General features: G+C 43.2%; 1 protein-coding gene across 2 annotated transcripts in view; it reads left to right on the top strand.

Annotated features, from left to right (window-relative positions):
• The window catches only part of LOC116218607 (nuclear body protein SP140-like protein), a 176,862-nt gene that overhangs the window by 5,396 nt on the left and 151,348 nt on the right, over window positions 1-20,118 (top strand). The window contains exons 6-14 of one of the 2 annotated variants that reach the window (XM_031560710.2): window positions 1-28; window positions 468-521; window positions 2,444-2,489; window positions 2,669-2,905; window positions 2,988-3,127; window positions 3,292-3,360; window positions 3,899-3,974; window positions 4,088-4,175; window positions 4,324-4,670. The exon at window positions 1-28 is cut by the window's left edge and continues 106 nt beyond it. In XM_031560710.2, the coding sequence (XP_031416570.1) occupies window positions 1-28; window positions 468-521; window positions 2,444-2,489; window positions 2,669-2,905; window positions 2,988-3,127; window positions 3,292-3,360; window positions 3,899-3,904 (580 nt within the window). In that variant the 3' untranslated portion in view covers window positions 3,905-3,974; window positions 4,088-4,175; window positions 4,324-4,670. Of the gene's footprint in view, window positions 29-467; window positions 522-2,443; window positions 2,490-2,668; window positions 2,906-2,987; window positions 3,128-3,291; window positions 3,361-3,898; window positions 3,975-4,087; window positions 4,176-4,323; window positions 4,671-20,118 lie in introns of those variants that run through there. The other variant, XM_042703344.1, reaches the window with a different exon arrangement.

Raw genomic sequence — 20,118 nt, 5'->3', positions numbered from 1 at the left:
ACAAACAACCCTGCAGAAGCTGATTCAGGTGACAGGAAACAAGTCTGTGTGTGTGTGTGTGTGTGTGGTTGTGTGTGTGGTTGTGTGCGTGTGTGTGTGTGGTTGTGTGTGTGGTTGTGTGTGTGTGTCTGTGTGTGTGTGTGTGTGGTTTTGTGTGTGTGTGTGTGTGTGTGTCAGTGTGTGTGGTTGTGTGTGTGTGTGTGTGTGTGTGTGTTTGTGGTTGTGGTTGTGTTGGATCCACAGTCTGCTTTCATAAGCCAAATTGTAATTTAATTGTTATTTGACTTAAACATCAATTTTAAAAGCAACAACGTAGTTCAGCTTTTATCAACCTTCACCTCTCTCTTACGTCAGCATTTGATGATGTCATCTGGGCAAAGGTCATGTGCTTTTTGCTGTTAACTGAAACAGATAAAGATAGGTGGAGTTGAATTTCTATTTATTTCTATTTATTTGTTTTCTTGTAGGAGAATCACTTAAAGTCTCCACCAGCTAAAAGGAGAACAACTGAAAAAGGACAGGTAAACCTTCATCTAGTTCTAATGTTGCTGGGGTCACATGACGTGTTGTCATGGTAGCATACTCAGATATTGTTCCGATCCACACTGATAAAGCTATTGCTACAGTTATATGTGTGAGTGTGTGTGTAGGTATTGTGATATTGCTGCAGTTCTGTGTGTAAGTGTGTGTGTAGGTATTGTGATATTGCAGCAGTTGTATGTGTGAGAGTGTGTGTAAGTCTGTAATATTGCTACAGTTCTATGTGTAAGTGTGTGTGTAGGTATTGTGATATTGCAGCTGTTCTATATGTAAGTGTGTGTGTATGGGGTGTAGCTACTGCCTTATGACTCCATGTATAAAATCTGTGTATCATATCAAGTCTCTAGCTTTAACATTGAGCTTTCCACAGGCCTTCAAAGATGCTGCAACAGAGCGTAGAGTAAAAATTCTGAGCAAATTCAAGCACCCCGAATACTATGATCACCCAAGCCACACCCTTGGAAATACATATTATTCAGGTTATGGTATCAGATTTTAAGCCTAGAAAGTTTGAAGGAGCTAGCTTAAATACTTTTCTAGTTATAGCAATTTGAAAATGGCTGTACAGAAAACGCTGCTAAAAAAGTACAGGCACCCCATCACCCCTAAAACATCATTTTGTGACAAAACTATTGGGAGTATAGAGCTTTGAATTTTTTCAGCCAAATCTGAGACAGTTGAGTGGGAGCCATTGTCACACTTTACATGGAATGACTTACAAGCCAAATGTGTGACAATTTACAATTTAACATTAATCAAATAAAGCATTTTGAGCAGTTTAAGCTCTGTGTCATAAACGTACCTTTTGCTACCATTTGAATATGCTTCCATAGGCCATTGAATGCTGGGCGTGTACAAAAATCCCATATTTTCTAAAAAATATTTTGAGAAAATGAGGCAGAACACCATCACAATTTTTTTATATGTTAAGAACAAATATCTAATCTTTCCCCCCAAAATTGTTTCATGTTGGTAAATGCTGTCATTTTTTTGCTATAGGGATGCCAAAAATTGCACAAAATGTGTTTTCATCCATTTTTAAGCTTTAATATCTTCCAGACCATTCATCACATAGGGACAGTTTTTTAGTACAACATACAGACCATACATAGGAAGGTCTGTGTATAATATCAAGTCTCTAGCTTTAACATTGAGCTTGCCACAGTCCTTCAAAGATGCTGCGACAGAGCATAGTGTAACATTTTCGAGCAAATTCAAGCACCCTGAATACTATGATATACCCAAGCCACACCCTTGGAAGTCCATATTCTTCAAGTAATGGTATAATATTTTAAGCCTAGAAAGTTTGAAGGTGCTAGCTTAAATACTTTTCTAGTAACAGCAATTTGAAAATGGCTGTACAGAAAACGCTGCTCAAAAAGCGTCTTAAGTATTGGCACCCCCTCCCCCCTAAAACATCCTATTGTGACAAAACTATTGGGAGTAGAGAGCTAATATTCGGACAACCTTGAATTTTTTTTAGCCAAATCTGAGATGGTCGAGTGGGGAATTTTCCTTAAATTGTCACGTTTGGCGTGGAATGACCCTGATGTGTCTCCATGACTACTGTATGAGGTGTAGCTACTGCCTTATGTCTCCATGACTACTGTATGATGTGTAGATACTGCTTTAGGTCTCCATGACTACTGTATGAGGTGTCTCCATGACTACTGTATGAAGTGTCTCCATGACTACTGTATGAGGTGTCTCCATGACTACTGTATGAGGTGTCTCCATGACTACTGTATGAGGTGTCTCCATGACTACTATATGAGGTGTCTCCATGACTACTGTATGAAGTGTCTCCATGACTACTGTTTGAGGTGTCTCCATGACTACTGTATGAGGTGTCTCCATGACTACTGTATGAGGTGTAGAGTGTATTTCCTGTCCCCTGCTGCAGATGAGAAGAGCCCTTTTTCCCTCCAGTCCTGAGAACTCCATCATACGTGAGTTTCACGCTTATTCCAACATGGAATTGGTTGCTGGTTACTTGCTCTTGGTGTGTGTGTCTGTGTGTCTGTGTGTCTGTGTGTGTGTGTGTGTGTGTGTGTGTGTGTGTGTGCGTGTTCTGTAAACAGTGTGATACCTGCAGCTCTTAATGTTGTTCTCTCCATCTCTGTGCAAGTGTCAGACTCCAGTGAAGAAGAGTCCCACAGCAGGATCCAGGAGGAGGACAGGGAGGGAGACGAGGAGGAAGAGGAGGGAGACAGAGGAGAAGAGGAGGGAAGGATGGCAGAGGACAGAGATGACAGCAGTTACCATGGCAACAGGGATGTGGACACATCGATGTTTGAAGGAAGTACTCTGCCTGTCCAGTGTGGGTCTGTCGTTGGAATACTGCAGAAAGACCGCTTTGCGTCTAGTGAGTGTGTGTGTGTGTTTGTGTGTGTTTCAGTGTGAGTGTTTGTGACTGAGTGACCCGTGGTGACCTTTGACCTGTATAGGAACCACAGGAAAGTGCATCCGCACAGAAGAGAGCTGGCTGACCCCAACAGAGTTCATCAGGCTGAACCCTGACCTGAGAGATGGATTGTGGAAGAGAGACATCACCTGCAGAGGCCAGCCCCTTGCCTACCTTTTACAGGTAAAGAGAGCAGAGTCAGAGAGGTTCTGTTTGTGTGATTGGAAAGTTGATTTTACAGCATGATAAGATGTCAAGAATGAACAATGACCCAAAGTCATATTTGTATGTGTGTGTGTGTGTGTGTGTGTGTGTGTGTGTGTGTGTGTGTGTGTGTGTGTGTGTAGAGGAAGATACTGCAGGTGCATTCTCTGCTATGCTTGTGTCCTATGTGCAGCCACGCAGAGTCCGACCTGGTAAGATCTCACACACACACACACACACACACACACACACACACACACACACACACACACACACACTCACTCACTGAAATCTGTATTAACCTAGTAAGATCTCACTCACTCTAAACCTTTCATTGCAATCTGTATTAATTGAAAAATAAATAACAAATTATTATTGGTTCATTATAAATTAACATATTATCATTGGTTCATTATGAATAACATATTATCATTGCTTCATCAACAGCGGGAATATATTAAACTATTAAACTACACAGCATCCTGGTAAATGTAATACTTAACTCGTACTTAGGAGAAAGAAGGTCATCTCTAATGAGATTTGGGCCACTGTGGTAGACCATGTGCTCAACCATGGTTTGAGCATGAGGGAGGCTGGCCAGAGGGTCCAACCAAATCTCATCCACTTCACAGTTGCTGCCATCATTAGAACCTTTAGGATGGAGAACAGGTACCAAATCTATTTGCCTTGTGTACTGTAATACTGCATATCAATAGAATACAGTGTGCTCACAGTATTTGTATTTTGCAGGACTGAAAGAGAACCACACCGTGGAGGAAGAACACACACTTTCACAGCCGAACAGGAGACTGAAATTGTAAATATGGTTCGTGACAACAGCGCTATCACACAAATACAAACTAGGGTCCTGGCTGACCATGCTACATTCAGGAACGTCCAGACCGCCAGCCTCTCTACATTGGACCGTATTCTTCGCAGGAATGCCATGCGGATGAAACAGGTGTACAGGGTCCCATTTGAACGGAACACAGACCGCATCAAGGAGTTACGGCGAGAGTTTGTGTTTGTAAGTCCCATACATTCAGCACTGACACATGCATGTATTGTACCTGTAATCCAATATTGTTCCTTCTCTACAGTGTCTCACTGTAGCCCACTGTGTTGACCTCTCTGTGTCCATACTGTAACTTGCATTCTCATGCTGTCTGTGTCAGCGGATCCAGGAGCGTGACACAGCTAATGAGTTGTATGAGATTCATTGATGAGGTTGGATTCAACCTGGTGAAGAGGAGGCGACGGGGCAGAAACGTCATTGGCCAGCGGGCCATTGTTGAGGTCCCCGGCCAGCGTGGTGGGAACATCGCAATGTGTGCTGCAATGAACCACCATGGGATCCTGCACAGTCATGCCCACCTAGGGGCCTATAACACAGACCCGTCTCCTCGCCTTCCTGGATGGCCTGCGTGACCTGCTGGTACCACCTGGCCAGATAGATGACCCACAGCGGATCGATCACGTCGTCATCTGGGACAATGTGAGCTTCCACCGGGCTGCTCAAGTGCGTGAGTGGTCCCAGGACCACCCACATTTTTCCGTTCTGTACCTTCCACCTTATTCTCCTTTCCTGAATCCCATTGAGGAGTTCTTTTCAGCTTGGAGGTGGAAGGGATATGAACGGAACCCACAGGGCCGGGTCCCACTGCTCCAGGCCATGGAGGAGGCTTGTGGCGACGTGTGTTGAGGCCTGTCAGGGCTTCATGCGTCACACGAGGCGTTTCTTCCAACGCTGCTTGGACAGGGATAAAACTTTTTTTTGCTAAATATTTGTGTGCTGTTTTATGTTTGACTATGAAAAAAGTAGGTCTACACTGAGACATTTTACCAAAGGAGAAATGGCTCATTCTCCAGAGTCATTGTGATTCATATGGTGTGTTCCATTTTTATGATTGTGTATTCAATTTTACACTTCAGTGTGCTGTAAATGCTTGGTAGTGTGCAGTAAATGCTTAGTTGTGTGTACTTAATGAATGGTATGTGTGTGTCATTTGAAAATATGGCCGTGTGTACCAAATGAAAACACAAGTTCCATTTTGTGAACAGTTAAGAGATTTGATGGCAAACTTTGCCAGGCAAAGAGTCATCTTGCAAAGGGAGTGTCAGGTTTAGCATTTTGTGTGTGAGGTTTTCAGTTTTGTGTGTGCAGTTTTGAAAAAGCCGTTATTGTTTTGAGAAACGTGTGTTAACAATTGTGAAAAACTGTAATCAACAAACGTGTGTGTGTGTGTGTGTGTGTGTGTGTGTGTGTGTGTGTTTATGGATGTGTGTGTGTGTGACCATTAATAAACAAATCATGCTTTTTCAGCAGTATATAGTTAACAGCAAGTTGATTATGTTTGTCTGTTGTGCGCTTAACAACTGATATCTAATATCTGATCAAGCGTTATAGCTCTCTACTGCCATCTGCTGTGCCAATAGTGCATCTACAATTAAAATCATACAAATAATGACCCCTGACAAATATTTGTATAGCTTTGCATGAGTGTATATAACAAATAATAAAGCAATTGTATAGTTTTGCATGAATGTATATAACAAATAATAAAGTAATTGTATAGTTTTGCATAAGTGTATATAACAAATAATAAAGTAATTGTATAGCTTTGCATAAGTGTATATAACAAATAATAAAGTAATTGTATAGTTTTGCATGAATGTATATAACAAATAATAAAGTAATTGTAAAGGTTTGCATGAATGTATATAACATAATTAAGTAATTGTATAGTTTTGCATACATTCATATAAAAAATAATTGCAAACATCTCTTGTGGTGTCCAGTTTCCTCATTCTCTCTACAGTTTTTTACAATCATTTCCACACTTGTTTCAATACCATGTACAAACCTGAAACCTGTGTTTTCCCTGCACCTGCCGTTTGATATTGCAGGATTGAGTCAGATGATGTACATCAAATCAGATTATATACCACTGGCACATCTGATCCCTGTATAGATGAACATCCCACAGCAGTCCACACGGGGCAGTCAAACAGATACTGCCCATATACAGTGCCCTCCAGAATTATTGACACCCTTAGTGAATATGAGCAAAACATATTTTTTATGAAAAAAATGTCTTTGCTGTTTATCCTCTTGGTCTTTCACTCAAATAATTCACAAAAATCTTACCTTTTCATTAGAGTAAAATTATTGAAAAAAAAAATAATAATTTTGACAATAAATAAATATTTTTCTCCAATGCATATGTGCCACAATTATTGGCACCCCTAGACAATCTTATAATTAAAATCTACCTGAAATATATTGGCAATCATGTTTTACATTTTTAAGTTCACCTGTTTGATTAGAAACTCTTAAGTGGTCAACCATGACTTCCTGTTTCACTACGGTATAAATATGAGTGTCACACAGGCCAAACTCCCTTAGCCACTCATCACCATGGGAAAGACCCAAGAACACAGTGACAATGTGCAATGAAAAGTTGTTGAGCTGCACAAATCAGGAAATGGATAAAAGAAAATCTCTAAACAGTTGAAAATACCCATTTCCACTATCATGGCAATAATTAAGAACTTTAAAGCGACAGGGGATGTTAAGAATCAGCCATTGACCCCACGCACCGTGAGGAGGATGGCTTGAGTGGCAAAGGAATCTCCAAGGATCACAGCTGGAGAATTGCAGAGGTTAGTTGAGTCTTGGGTTAAGAAAGTCTCCAAAACTACCATCAGATGCCACCTACATCACCACTAGTTGTTTGGGAGGGTTGCCGGAAAAAAGCCTCTGCTGTCAATCAGCAACACACTAAAGCGCCTACAGTTTGCCAAATGTTACTGGGACTTTCAATGGGACCGGGTTATATGGTCAGATGAGACCAAAATAGAGCTTTTTGGCAACAAACATCAAAGGTGGGTTTGGCGCAGACAGGAAGTTAGCCATACAGAAAAGCACCTTATACCCACTGTGAAGTATGGTGGTGGATCTTTGATGTTGTGGGCTGTTTTGCTTCCAAAGGCCCTGGACATCTTGTTAGGATACATGGTATCATGGACTCCATCAAATACCAGCAGATATCAAATGAAAACATAACAGCCTCTGCCAGGAAGCTTAAAATGGGCCGTGGTTGGACCTTCCAGCAGGACAATGATCGGAAGCACACCTCACAATCTACACAAAAATGGTTCACCGACCACAGAATAAAGGTTATGCCATGGCCATCACAGTCCCCCGACCTAAACCCCATATCAAATCTGTAATGAGCTGAAGAGGAGTGTCCACAAGCGTTGACCTCGGAATCTGAAGTACAGTGCCTTCCATTAATATTCATCCCCTTGGATGTTTTACCCTTTTATTGCTTTTATAAATCAATCATGGTCAATATAAGTTGGCTTTTTTTACCAAAAAATGACAAAAAAGCCCTCTTTCATGTCAAAGTGAAAAAAGATTTTTACACAGTAATAAAAATATGCAATGAAAAATAAGTGATTGCATAAGTATTCACCCCCTTTAAAGTAACTGACCTAATTCAACAGAGGTCCAGCCAATTGGTGCTAGTAGTCTCACAATTAGTGAAATGGGGATCAGTGTGCAGTGAATGTGTCTCAAGTGATTGTAGTGTAACGACACCTGTGTCTGGAAGGTCCATTCACAGGTCAGTATTCAGTAATCAGCTAATCTGGCTACATGGTTACACCATGAAGACAAAAGAACACTCCGAGCAACTCAGAGAAAAGGTTATTGAAAAGTATAAGTCAGGGGAAGCATACAAAAAAATGTCCAAGGCACTAAACATTCCCTGGAAATCTGTTAAATCCATCATCAAGAAATGGAAGGAATATGGCACATGTGTAAATCTGCCTTGAGCAGGCCGTCCTCACAAACTGAGTGACCGTGCAAGAAGGAGACTAGTGAGAGAGGCCACCAAGACACCTATGACTACTCTGAAGGAGTTACAAGCTTCAGCAGCTGAGATGGGAGAGACTGCATACAACAACTGTTGCCCGGGTTCTTCACCAATCAAAGCTTTATGGAAGAGAGCCACTGTTGAAAAAAAGCTCCACTTTTGTCTCATCAGACCACAGAACCTTCTTCCACTTGACCATGGAGTCTCCCAGATGCCTTTTGGCAAACTGTAGTCGATATTTGACATGAGTTATTTCAACAGTGGCTCTTCCTTAAAGCTTTGATTGGTGAAGAACCCGGGCAACAGTTGTTGTATGCAGAGTCTCTCCCATCTCAGCTCCTAACAGGTAATGTTACAACGAATACGTAATAGTAGGAGCAGTGGCAGAAGAGTCACGGCCGTTAAAATATATAATTTGTAAAGGCCAGCTTAGTATTTAACTGGGGAAAATGTAACAGCATATTTACTAGTTGTATATTTTATAAATGTCTTTCTGATGGCAAGATTTTAATTTGGGGTAAGTTTACCGTCTTGGCAGTGTAATATATCCTACCTTACTTAACTTATGTTACGTTCCGGCCGGCTCGTGACCGCAACATAAACATTGGAGGAAGACAACAACGGTTTTCTTACAAAAGTTACGTGGAAGTTATTTAGTCCATACAATTCATAACTCAAACGACGTCTCTAGGGGGTAATACGTCGAGAGAGAGAGAGAGAGAGATGTCCACCGGTCCTTTTTATCCTCCACACCTTCCCAGGTCAATCAAGCAATCATCCGTCCCCACTGTTGCCTGGTGGCCATTCATGGCCACTACAACATCTGCAGGGGCGCAGGGGTCGTAACAACTTAACAAAGAAAGGTTTAAAATGGCGATTTTCATGAAGTGTTTATATAGGCTAGATCGATGTGATGGGCCTTGTGAAGGTTATTGTTTCAACGTCTTGAAGCCTCGATATAACTAGCCTATTTATTCTGTGTGTTTACTAAATAGCCTACTGTGGGACATGTAGACCTGAGGTTGTACATTTAATATAGGCCCAAACTGCAATATTTCTAGCAGGCTTTTGTTTGGCGAATGGGGTATCAGTTACTATAGTAACATAAAGTGCCCCGAGCAGCCCCTGTGCCAGATCAGGGCCACATTAGGGCCAGATCAGAGCCATATTAGGGCCAGATCAGGGCCAGATCAGGGCCATATTAGGGCCAGATCAGGGCCATATTAGGGCCAGGTCGGCTCCGGTGTCAGCTTCCATTTAGTGCCATCTGACCAGTGGTCAATCAGTCAGCATCCAAATCCTCACTGCTGGTCTAGATCATCAGTATTCTTACTTCCGGTGTGTGTGTTTCTCTTTTTCTCCAGCCATGTCCCGGCGAAGTATGAGATTACTGACGAGCGGTTATTACCGCCCGGACGGTGAAATGAACCAGCGCAGCAACTCTCACCAGGTGTGTTACCGAGAGAGCCCTGTCAGGTGTGTGTGTGTGTGTGTGTGTGTGTGTATGCTTTAAGAGTACAATGTGAGTATGTGAGTGTATTATTTGTACATGTGTTTGTATGAAGTTAGCTAATCAAATCCCTCCCTCCAACACACACACACACACACACACACACACACACACACACACACACACACACACACACACACATGCAGGGTGTTTAAGAGGAGGACCGGCTCTCGGAGTCAGACTCTGTCCCATAACGGGTCACAGATGACCACCCCCTCCCTCTCCCGTACTGCATCTCACACGGCAACACCCTGCCTCTCCTTCAGCTCTCTGGCCACCGAGGCGTCTTTGAGAAGTCACACTCACACACACACACACACACACACACACACACACACACACACACACACACACACACACTAGGCCTTATAGACCGAGGCCCCTATTTTGAGGACGATGACGGCTGGCAGAAAAGGGAGCGCTCACTTCCTGGAAGTCCTGTTCTTAAGTGTCTTAAGTATCCAGCACCATCTGTGATCGATGTGTTTTGGATCTCCTCCAAACACGCACACACACACACACGCACACACACTCACACACACACACACACACACATACATACACACTCACACACACACAACACACACGCTCACACACACACGCACGCACGCACGCACACACGCACTCACACACAACACACACACTCACACTCACACATGCCCAACACACACACTCACACTCACACACACACGATGTGCATGACAACGTGCGTGGGTGCGCGTGTGTGTTGGTTTCTGGTATTGGTACCCTGCTCTCACCTCTCTCCTGATGGTTGCTGCACCTGCCTGGCCTGGTTACAGCACATCTACCCTTGGCATGAACACGGTAGGTCTGTCAGCAGAAACAACCACAGCAGATAACAGCTGACTGGACCACATGTGGTTCTGATCCGATCAGTCACAGCAGATAACAGCTGACTGGACCACATGTGGTTCTGATCTGATCAACCACAGCAGATAACAGCTGACTGGACCACATCTGGTCCTGATGCGGGTCAGCTCTGAGCCATAGTCAGCCAGAGCCTGCCGGTACTGACGTGAGGAGGGGAAGTAAACACTGCTGATTGTGTTTCTGCTGCAGGACCCAAGGATTGTGACGGATTTCAACGTGTTCTGTAAGGAAGTCCTGGACCGCATCAACAAAGGAGAGGCCAAATGGAAGGAAAGCTGGACTACAGAACTGGATGGTGTTAAGGTGTGTGTGTGTGTGTGTGTGTGTGTGTGTGTGTGTGTGTGTGTGTGTGTGTGTGTGTGTGTAAGAGAGAGTGAGAGAGAGTTTCTAAATTGTCAGGTTAAAGTAGGAATAAAATGGATAGGTGTCTGATCCAAACACACACAAGAGCGCTACATTGTGCCTCCTTCTCTTCCTCATGTAGCGAGAGATCGGCCTTCTGAAGGAGGATGGAGAGAGACACAGGCACATGTCTGAGGTGAGGCTCTCTGCCAAACATCACAACAAACTCTGAGTTTGGAATGGAAATGGATTAATGTGAAGACTTAAGGATTATCAATGAATGAATCTCTTCTTTTTCTTCTCAGATCATGAGAGCGGAAATGACTAACTTTAAGGATGTGGCAAAAAAGTGAGCTTGTCATCACAATTGCCCACGTATCTGTGTGTGTGTGTGTGCTGTATGTGTGTGAAACTATGTGTGATGAATTTGTCAGCTTGTGTAATAGGTGAACATTATGATCATGAATGATTTATATGTATGACTTGAAGCATTTCCTTTCTGACTGTGTGCTTCAGTGTCTTCCATTGTGAATCATCTGAAATACTGCTGGTCTATGCCCTGATCTCATGATCTTGTCTCCTCAGTAATGACATTGACCAGCAGACTTGGGTGACTAAAAAGGTCACTGGTGTGGCCCAAAAAGTAGCTAAACTCAAGGACAGTGTGTCGTACCTCAGAACTGCCCATCACAACCTCGAACAACGCCTGGATGGTCAAGAAAACACCAATGCTCAGGTACTTTATCACTCACTCACTCACACACAAAAACAAAAACACACACACAGAGATTAGTTTAGGAATGGTTTATTTGTAAAATGTTACACAGTAGCGTCATAGCAACCATGTAATAACTCCTCCCCTTCCCATTCTAATTAGCTGAAGAAGGAGCTCAATGATTGGCTGAAGCGAGAGCTCCGAGCAGGTCTTGGACAGGATGCAGGAAGCATTGTTCTGCGTCCTGAACTGCAGGGGGCGCTGGAGGCTCTGGAGAAGAGGCTGCTGCAGCATCTGGCTGAAGAGCTGCACAAGGAACGTGGCAACATGTGGAGGATTGTGGGAGAGAGCCTGCAGAATGAAGGACTAGGCTCCATAACGGTCAAGGTGTGCAGCCATTTTGGGAAGGTCTTCTGAATTAAAACAAACTTGTAATACAAAACATTTTTACTTTTCATGGGTACTTTCATTGTGTTAAGTTTTATTTTGATAGGAGTAAAGGAAAAAACTAAACATTTTGGGGTGTATTGTTGCCTGGCATTATTAGAACACATCTCGGATTGATGAGAATTAAACATATTTCCTCAACTAGGATTTCTTAGGACTTTTAGTATGTTGTTCTGGACACCTCATAGAAATTATTTTACAATAATTCTATTTTTGGCTCCAAAATGGGTTACTTTGCCTGGACTATTATACAAGTAACAGTTTATGCACATGCACACACACACACACACTTATGCACATACACATACATGCACACAGTTAACTGACTCTGGCGTGTGTCTGTGTGTCTGTCAGCCTGAGATGCACCCTGGGAAGTGCTGGGCGTTTAAGGGCAGTCAGGGTTTCCTCACCATCGCCCTGTCCCTCCCTGTGCGCGTCACACACGTCACCTTGGAGCACATTCCCAAGAGCCTCTCCCCCACCGGACGCATCGACAGCGCCACTCGAGAGTTTGCCGTTTACGTGAGTCTCAGACGCCCCTTTACCAACACACTACAGCAACAGATTAAAGACACGGATGGATGCTCTTAAATAACTTGATAAAAAGCATTATATGACTTTCTGAAGAGTGATTTATGTATTGAGTAAAGTGTGTGTGTGTGTGTCTTTTTGTCTGTGTGTGTGTGTGTCTGTCTGTCTGTCTGTTTGTCTGTGTGTGTGTGTGTGTGTGTTTGTGTGTGTGTTTGCATTCATCTCTTGGATCTCTTCTTTCAAACTAAAACTAGTATGTTTCAAGTGTTTATTTATGAGTGTTGAATTTCTATGAAGTTTTGCTTTTGTTGCTGTTATCATAGTCAGCTGTGCGTGCTAATAATTACATCAATCCCTGTTCCTCACTTGACACTAGACATTTGTATTTTTCACTGCAGAGTTCCGTATCCACTGGCCACTAAATGTACAGTAGCTTATATCCCACTTGTTTTAGCATGTTTTCACATTTTAGTTTTAAAGCACTGAAAAATAAGTAACGTCTGATTGGGATCAGCAGGATAGCAGAGTGGGCAGCGCCATCTTCACTTCAATGGGCGGAAACAAACTGAATTGTTGTTTGAAACATGTTCCACTTCTCCAGAAGAAGTGACTACTTTTGAAAGGTAGTCTGTAGAACGCATTTCAGCCAGAATAATCATTTCTACCATTTCACCAGCAGGGGGCGAACTGCCTGAGCTGAACCCTCCACTGCCTCGGTGTGCTCAGTGTTCAGAAGGAAAGTGGAAGTTGTTCTGCAGCTGTTGATCTTCCTCTCGGTGTTGCCAACTTAGCGACTTTTTTCGCTATATCTGGCGACTTTCCAGACCCCCTTGGCGACTTAATTAGCAAAAAACGACTAGCGACAAATCTAGCGACTTTTTTTGTCATTTGGTGGATTATTGTGTTGACAAAGCAATGCAAAAGCATCTCACATATCGCGTTCTGCAGTTCACGTTACAACCGATCTCACGGGAGCTGAGTACAGCGAGGGCTGTGGTTGTCTCCTCTCCCCTCACACAGCGCCTGCGCGTCCAGTCTGACTAGATAGCAGCAAAATATTAGAACTTTGTATTCGCGGGAAAAATATTAGAACTTTGTATTCGCGGGCAAATTGTACCTCTCTCAGCTTATTTGCATATTATGCAAGTTAGTTGATTACGTCATCTAGCCACTTCTGGCGACTTTTCGGAGAGCTAACAGCTACTTTCCTTACAGAAAAGTTGGCAACACTGCGCACAACGCGGAACTTAGTGTCGGCGGGTCTCGTCTTGTGCCCTCTCCGTTCACTCGACGCGCGATGAAGAGAAGCAGTTGGTGAGACTCCCAGCAGAGGAGACAACTGCGGGCATCTCCACACGGATACAAACACCATCAGGTGGGCAAAGAAATTCGACCTGGCAGAGTTGGTGTAATGTTTTCACAAAACTCGGTTATTTCCGGGTAAGAATGAAACCGATGCAACGACAGTTAGGGCGTAGACTATCCTATGACAGTTCCCTACCTTTCACATTTTTTTTAAAAGCACACAGTTGGTTTGGTTAGACAGCGGTAGTAGTAGGCTACCGTTTTTTTTGTTTCTGTTTGGAAGGAGAATAGCCTATAGGTCAAGGAGTCCGTCAGAGACTTCCTTCAGGAGCCTGTGAGTTCACAAAGCTAGACGTAGGACTACCGCTGCGGTGCGTAATATGACCGCCGCATTTAGTGAGAGAATGAGCAAGAATGAAAGGAAATAAGAAGATATGTTCCTTTCGAAGAAAAATGTGTTATCTCAAATGATAGCATTCCTGGTAACAATAGACAATTCTTACAATTCTGAGTGAAAGTTTAAGGAACTACATGTGTGAATGTGGTGGCTGTGCACTGATAGGGTGAGTTACTTCCTGTCAGTTACGTTCTGCGACGATCTATGGATATAAGGATGAGTGTAACATATATATTCTTCTGCTAAATATGAGCGTTTTGTGAAATGACATACATTAACCATATGAGCTTCATAGCATTAATGTGCTTGGCATTTATTCACGGGGTTTTGAGAAATATGTATGTATATAAAAAATGTAGGTGTATTTGTTTAAGCTAAGAACATGTTTGAAAACATGGGTATAGGCGTAGATAGTTGCAGATTGCAACCAACCAATATACCGTAGCCCTCAACCCTCCATTTTCAAGCAGGTATTAGGGAATTAGTAGCGACAACAAACACCCCAACAACAACAACAAAAAAGAATAAAGATTTATTGTTGATTAAACTGAGTTTTCCTCTGTTCAGTGATCAGTGTTCAGACCAGAAATTCACTTTGACACGCATTTGATATGGATTGCTGCTTTGAAAGTCCCCAGTTGGCTTATTTTACTGCTGCTATTCAAAATCAATTAGTTCTCTACCCCTCAGAAATCCAATTCAACTGAACAGAAAACGACAGCAGAACCCAATATTAGTGAGAAGCAACACGCCTCCTGTCAGATGTAGGGTACAAATAAAGAAGATAAAGATATTTGAATTGTTTCAAAATCAGGGAATATGTACGTCACCATGATATTGAATATTTGGACATTTTACAATACAATCTGAATCTCCAATCTACATTAAAGTTTAATTCAGATCCATCAATATCATGCACATCCAAGTGAATTTAATTATAAGTAAACAAAACTGTATTTACAATAAGGAGATACGGGTTTAAAAAATACAGATGATACTGTGACTGCATGCATATGGAAGTGTTTCATTCCAACAAACATCCATCCAAAACGATGACAAAATGATGTATTTCCAGTAAATTCAATATAGTAGCCCTTGTTCTGCATTGATCAGTACTTCCTCTAATGAAATGCATAGCAGCTATCAGAATTATCTTAGGGAAGCAGACCCCCGGGACTTGGGGTAGCCACAACTGTACACAACTTTAATTTACTTGCTCTAATTGTCTTTAATACAAGCAGGTTTGAGTCTCTGTGGGCTAATGCCTTTGAATAATGCTAATGTTAACCTAATTTTACGTCAATGAGTTGTGCCCCAATTAAGGGCTTGATCACTGCGTATATGAATATTTTAACAATAAATTAACTTTTAAAGTTTTGTATACAGCAAAACAATGATGTGTATATAACACAAATAATTCACACTTCTTAATCAAAGGTGTGTTTGCGGCTCTGGCAACGTGTTGTTGATATTTGAGCTCAACAGCCAATCAAGTTACACCCCTCCCTTTCATGCTCCTGAAGCAACGTGTTGATTGGCTGTAATTGTGTATGTCTCGGTCCGAGCCACGTCTGTTTCCGATTTCAGAGCCAGGACTCCATTTATTTATTTATTTATTTGTTTGTTTTTTGTGTGTGTTTACAGACGTGATGGACTCTGATGAACCAGATGTGAAGAAGAAGAAGAGGAGCGGAGCAGCATCTTGTGATGTGGATTACACGGTGTGTGTTAGGGGTGGGGAAAAAAAAATCGATTTTTCGATTTCTCTCGATTCTCTCTAGAACGATTCTGTCTCGATTCAGAAAAGTTCATAATCGATTTTTTAATAAAAAAAAAAAAAAAATTAATTTAAATTTTTTTTTTTTTTTTTTTTTTTTTTTTACACATTCATTTTGTGTTGAAATGCAAGCTGCATCGATTATTGCATTGTTCATTGAAAGTCATAATTGTGACAAGGGAAAGCTTTTTCTCTAATAAAAAATAGAGAAGGTAATTCATCTGTTGATTTTCTTTAATTATCAAACACAAAGTAGGAAGTGATTTGAGACTCTGAGTAGCAAACTCAGATGTTTTAAAAATCGACATGCATCGATAATCGTTTTATCGGTTTAGAATTGATAATCGATAATCGGTTTAGAATCGATAATCGGTGTAGAATCGATAATCGGTTTAGAATCGAATCGTTGACCACTGAATCGGAATCGAATCGAATCGTGAGGTGCCAAGAGATTCCCACCCCTAGTGTGTGTGTATATGTGGTTTGTGTGTGAGTGTGAGTGTTTGGCTCTCTGTGATGGGTTCATTATTGTACGTGTGTGTGTGGCACCCTATGACAGATGAAACACACTGTGTGTGTGTGTGTGTGTGTGTGTGTGTGTGTGTGTCTCACTCTTTGGAGAGGGACTTCTCTTAGTGGCTCCCTGTGATGAGTGAAGGATGATGCCATGCAGTGTGTGAGGGACACCATTTGATGTGGAGGAAGGGGTGTGTGTGTATGGGGCACAAATGTATGGGGTGCTATGATGGACGCAACACAGCCTGTGTGTGTGTGTGTGTGTGTGTGTGTGTGTGTGTGTGTGTGTGTGTGTGTGTGAGTGTGTGTGTGAGAGAGAGAGAGAGCGCGCGTTTGTGTGTGTGTGTGTAAGAGCTTGTGTGTGAGAGTGTGTGTGTGTGAGAGCATGCGAAAGAGAGAGTGTGTGTTTGTGTGTGTGAGAGCTAGAGAGCATGTGTGTGATATCTGTGATGAGTGGTTAGTGTGTGTCTGTCTGTGTCTATGTGTGTGTGTTGCTGTCTTTAATGGGTCCAGTATTGTATGTGTGTGTGTGTGTGTGTGTGTGTGTGTATGAGAAAGAGAGAGCGTGTGTGTGTGTTTGTGTGTCACTGTGGGGTGCTGAGTCACTGGAGTAAGGTTTGGGTTTTGGTGTGTGTGTGTGTGTGTGTGTGTGTGTGTGTGTGTGTGTGTGTGTGTGTAAGGGGGAGCTCCCTTTAATGAGCGTTTCTGTGTCTCCATTTGATGTGGAGGAAAGGCTGTGTGTGAGTGTGTATCGAGCACCCAGCATGTGTATGCGTGTGTTAGTATGTGTACCCTGTGATGAGTGAGTCATGGTGAGTGTGTGTATGCCTGTGTGTGTGTGTGTGATTGGCACTCTGTGATGGCTGAAGTACGGTAAGTGTGTGGGTTGGTGTTGGTATAGGTAAAGGTATGTGAGTGTAATAATCACACGTGTCATTATGTTTCTCGCAGGCTGAGGAGTTGTTCCCTCACAGAGAAGAGCTGTGCTGCTTTAGCATCAGCTGTCAGATCAACCCCCTGCAGTTTGAAGACGCTGAACCTGAGTGGCAATGATGATCTTGATGATGCAGGAATTCAGCATCTCTCAGACCTCCTCAAGAGTCCCCACTGCAAGCTGGAGACACTAGTGTGAGTGTTAACACACAACAAGAGATCTGTGTGAGGGGTGGGGGGGGGGCACACCGTGATGGGTGAGGGGGGAATGTAAGGATGTGTGTACTATATGGTGTGTGTGTGTGTGTGTGTGTTTGTGTGTGGGGGGCATGTGTAAGGGGTGAGTGTTTACACACAACAGCAGACCACTGAATGGGGTGTTTGATGAGGCAGGTCGGGTGGGGGGGTACATAATGATGGGCAAACTAAAGTGTGTGTGTGAGTGTATCCCTGTGATGACTGAAATATGGGGTGTGTGAGGGGGGCAGATAGGAATGAGTGAACTACAGTGTGTGTGTGTGTTTTCATGAGACCCTGTAATAGGATAAGTATGGTGTGTAATTTAAAGGGGTGGGGTAACCTTCATTGGTGATGTGTGTGTGTGTGTGTGTGGCATCTTGTGAAATGTGTAGTTCACTGTGTGTGTGTGTGGCATCTTGTGAAATGTGTAGTACACTGTGTGTGTGTGTGTTTGATTGGCACTCTGTGTGTGAGGGAGGCAGATACAAATGGGTGAACTGCAGTGTGTGTTTTCATGGGATCCTGTGATAGGATAAGTTATGTGTGTATTTTGAAGGGGGGATCCTTCATTGGTGACAAGTGTGTGTGTGTGAGTGTGTGGCATCTGGTGAAATGTGTAGTGCACTCTGTGTGGTTGTGTGTGTGGCATCTTGTGACATGTGGATTACATGGTGTATATGTGTCTGGTCTGTGTGTGTGTGAATGTGATGAATGAATAAATGAATTAATGATTTTGTGTGTGATACCTGTGATGAGTGGTGTGTGTGTGTGTGTATGAGGCACCAAGCGTGTGTTTGCCTTTGTTGGTGTCTTTTATACCCTGTGAAGCTGTCATGCTGAGAGTGTGTTTGTGTGTGTGTGATTGGCACTCTTTGATGGCTCAAGATCTTTGTGTGGGAGCAGTACACAGTGATGGGTGAGGGGGGCATGTAATGGGTGTACAATGGGTTTGTGTGTGTGTGTGGGGGGGGGGGGGGTTATGTGTAAGGGGTGAGTGTTTACACACAACAACAGACCTCTGAATGGGGTGTTTGATGAGGGGGTGGGGGTACATAATGATGGCCAAGCTAAACTTACTCTGACTGTTTGCTCAAGTTTGGTAAGTGTGTGTGTGTAGCATCTTGTGATGTGGATTACACGGTGTGTGTATATGTGGTTTGTGTGTGAGTGTGAGTGTTTGGCTCTCTGTGATGGGTTAATTATTGTACGTGTGTGTGTGGCACCCTATGACAGATGAAACAGTGTGTGTGTGTGTGTGTGTGTGTGTCTCACTCTTTGGAGAGGGACTTCTCTTAGTGGCTCCCTGTGATGAGTGAAGGATGATGCCATGCAGTGTGTGAGGGACACCATTTGATGTGGAGGAAGGGGTGTGTGTGTGTATGGGGCACAAATGTATGGGGTGCTATGATGGACGCAACACAGCCTGTGTGTGTGTGTGTGTGTGTGTGTGTGTGTGTGTGAGAGAGAGCGTTTGTGTGTGTGTGTAAGAGCTTGTGTGTGAGAGTGTGTGTGTGTGAGAGCATGTGTGTGAGAGCATGCGAAAGAGAGAGTGTGTGTTTGTGTGTGTGAGAGCTAGAGAGCATGTGTGTGATATCTGTGATGAGTGGTTAGTGTGTGTCTGTCTGTGTCTATGTGTGTGTGTTGCTGTCTTTAATGGGTCCAGTATTGTATGTGTGTGTGTGTATGAGAAAGAGAGAGCGTGTGTGTGTGTTTGTGTGTCACTGTGGGGTGCTGAGTCACTGGAGTAAGGTTTGGGTTTTGGTGTGTGTGTGTGTGTGTGTGTGTGTGTGTGTGTGTGTGTAAGGGGGAGCTCCCTTTAATGAGTGTTTCTGTGTCTCCATTTGATGTGGAGGAAAGGCTGTGTGTGAGTGTGTATCGAGCACCCAGCATGTGTATGTGTGTGTTAGTATGTGTACCCTGTGATGAGTGAGTCATGGTGAGTGTGTGTATGCCTGTGTGTGTGTGTGATTGGCACTCTGTGATGGCTGAAGTACGGTAAGTGTGTGGGTTGGTGTTGGTATAGGTAAAGGTATGTGAGTGTAATAATCACACGTGTCATTATGTTTCTCGCAGGCTGAGCTATTGTCGCCTCACAGAGAAGAGCTGTGCTGCTTTAGCATCAGCTGTCAGATCAACCCCCTGCAGTTTGAAGACGCTGAACCTGAGTGACAATGATGATCTTCATGATGCAGGAATTCAGCATCTCTCAGACCTCCTCAAGAGTCCCCACTGCAAGCTGGAGACACTAGTGTGAGTGTTAACACACAACAAGAGATCTGTGTGAGGGGTGGGGGGGGGCACACCGTGATGGGTGAGGGGGGAATGTAAGGATGTGTGTACTATATGGTGTGTGTGTGTGTGTGTGTGTGTGTGTGTGTTTGTGTGTGGGGGGCATGTGTAAGGGGTGAGTGTTTACACACAACAGCAGACCACTGAATGGGGTGTTTGATGAGGCAGGTCGGGTGGGGGGGTACATAATGATGGGC

Source organism: Clupea harengus, chromosome 23 (genome assembly GCF_900700415.2).
Source record: "Clupea harengus chromosome 23, Ch_v2.0.2, whole genome shotgun sequence".
In the NCBI taxonomy this organism is placed as follows: Eukaryota; Metazoa; Chordata; class Actinopteri; order Clupeiformes; family Clupeidae; genus Clupea; species Clupea harengus.
The sequence above is the reverse complement of the archived record's forward strand: the minus strand, read 5'-3'. Positions and strand labels throughout refer to the sequence as shown.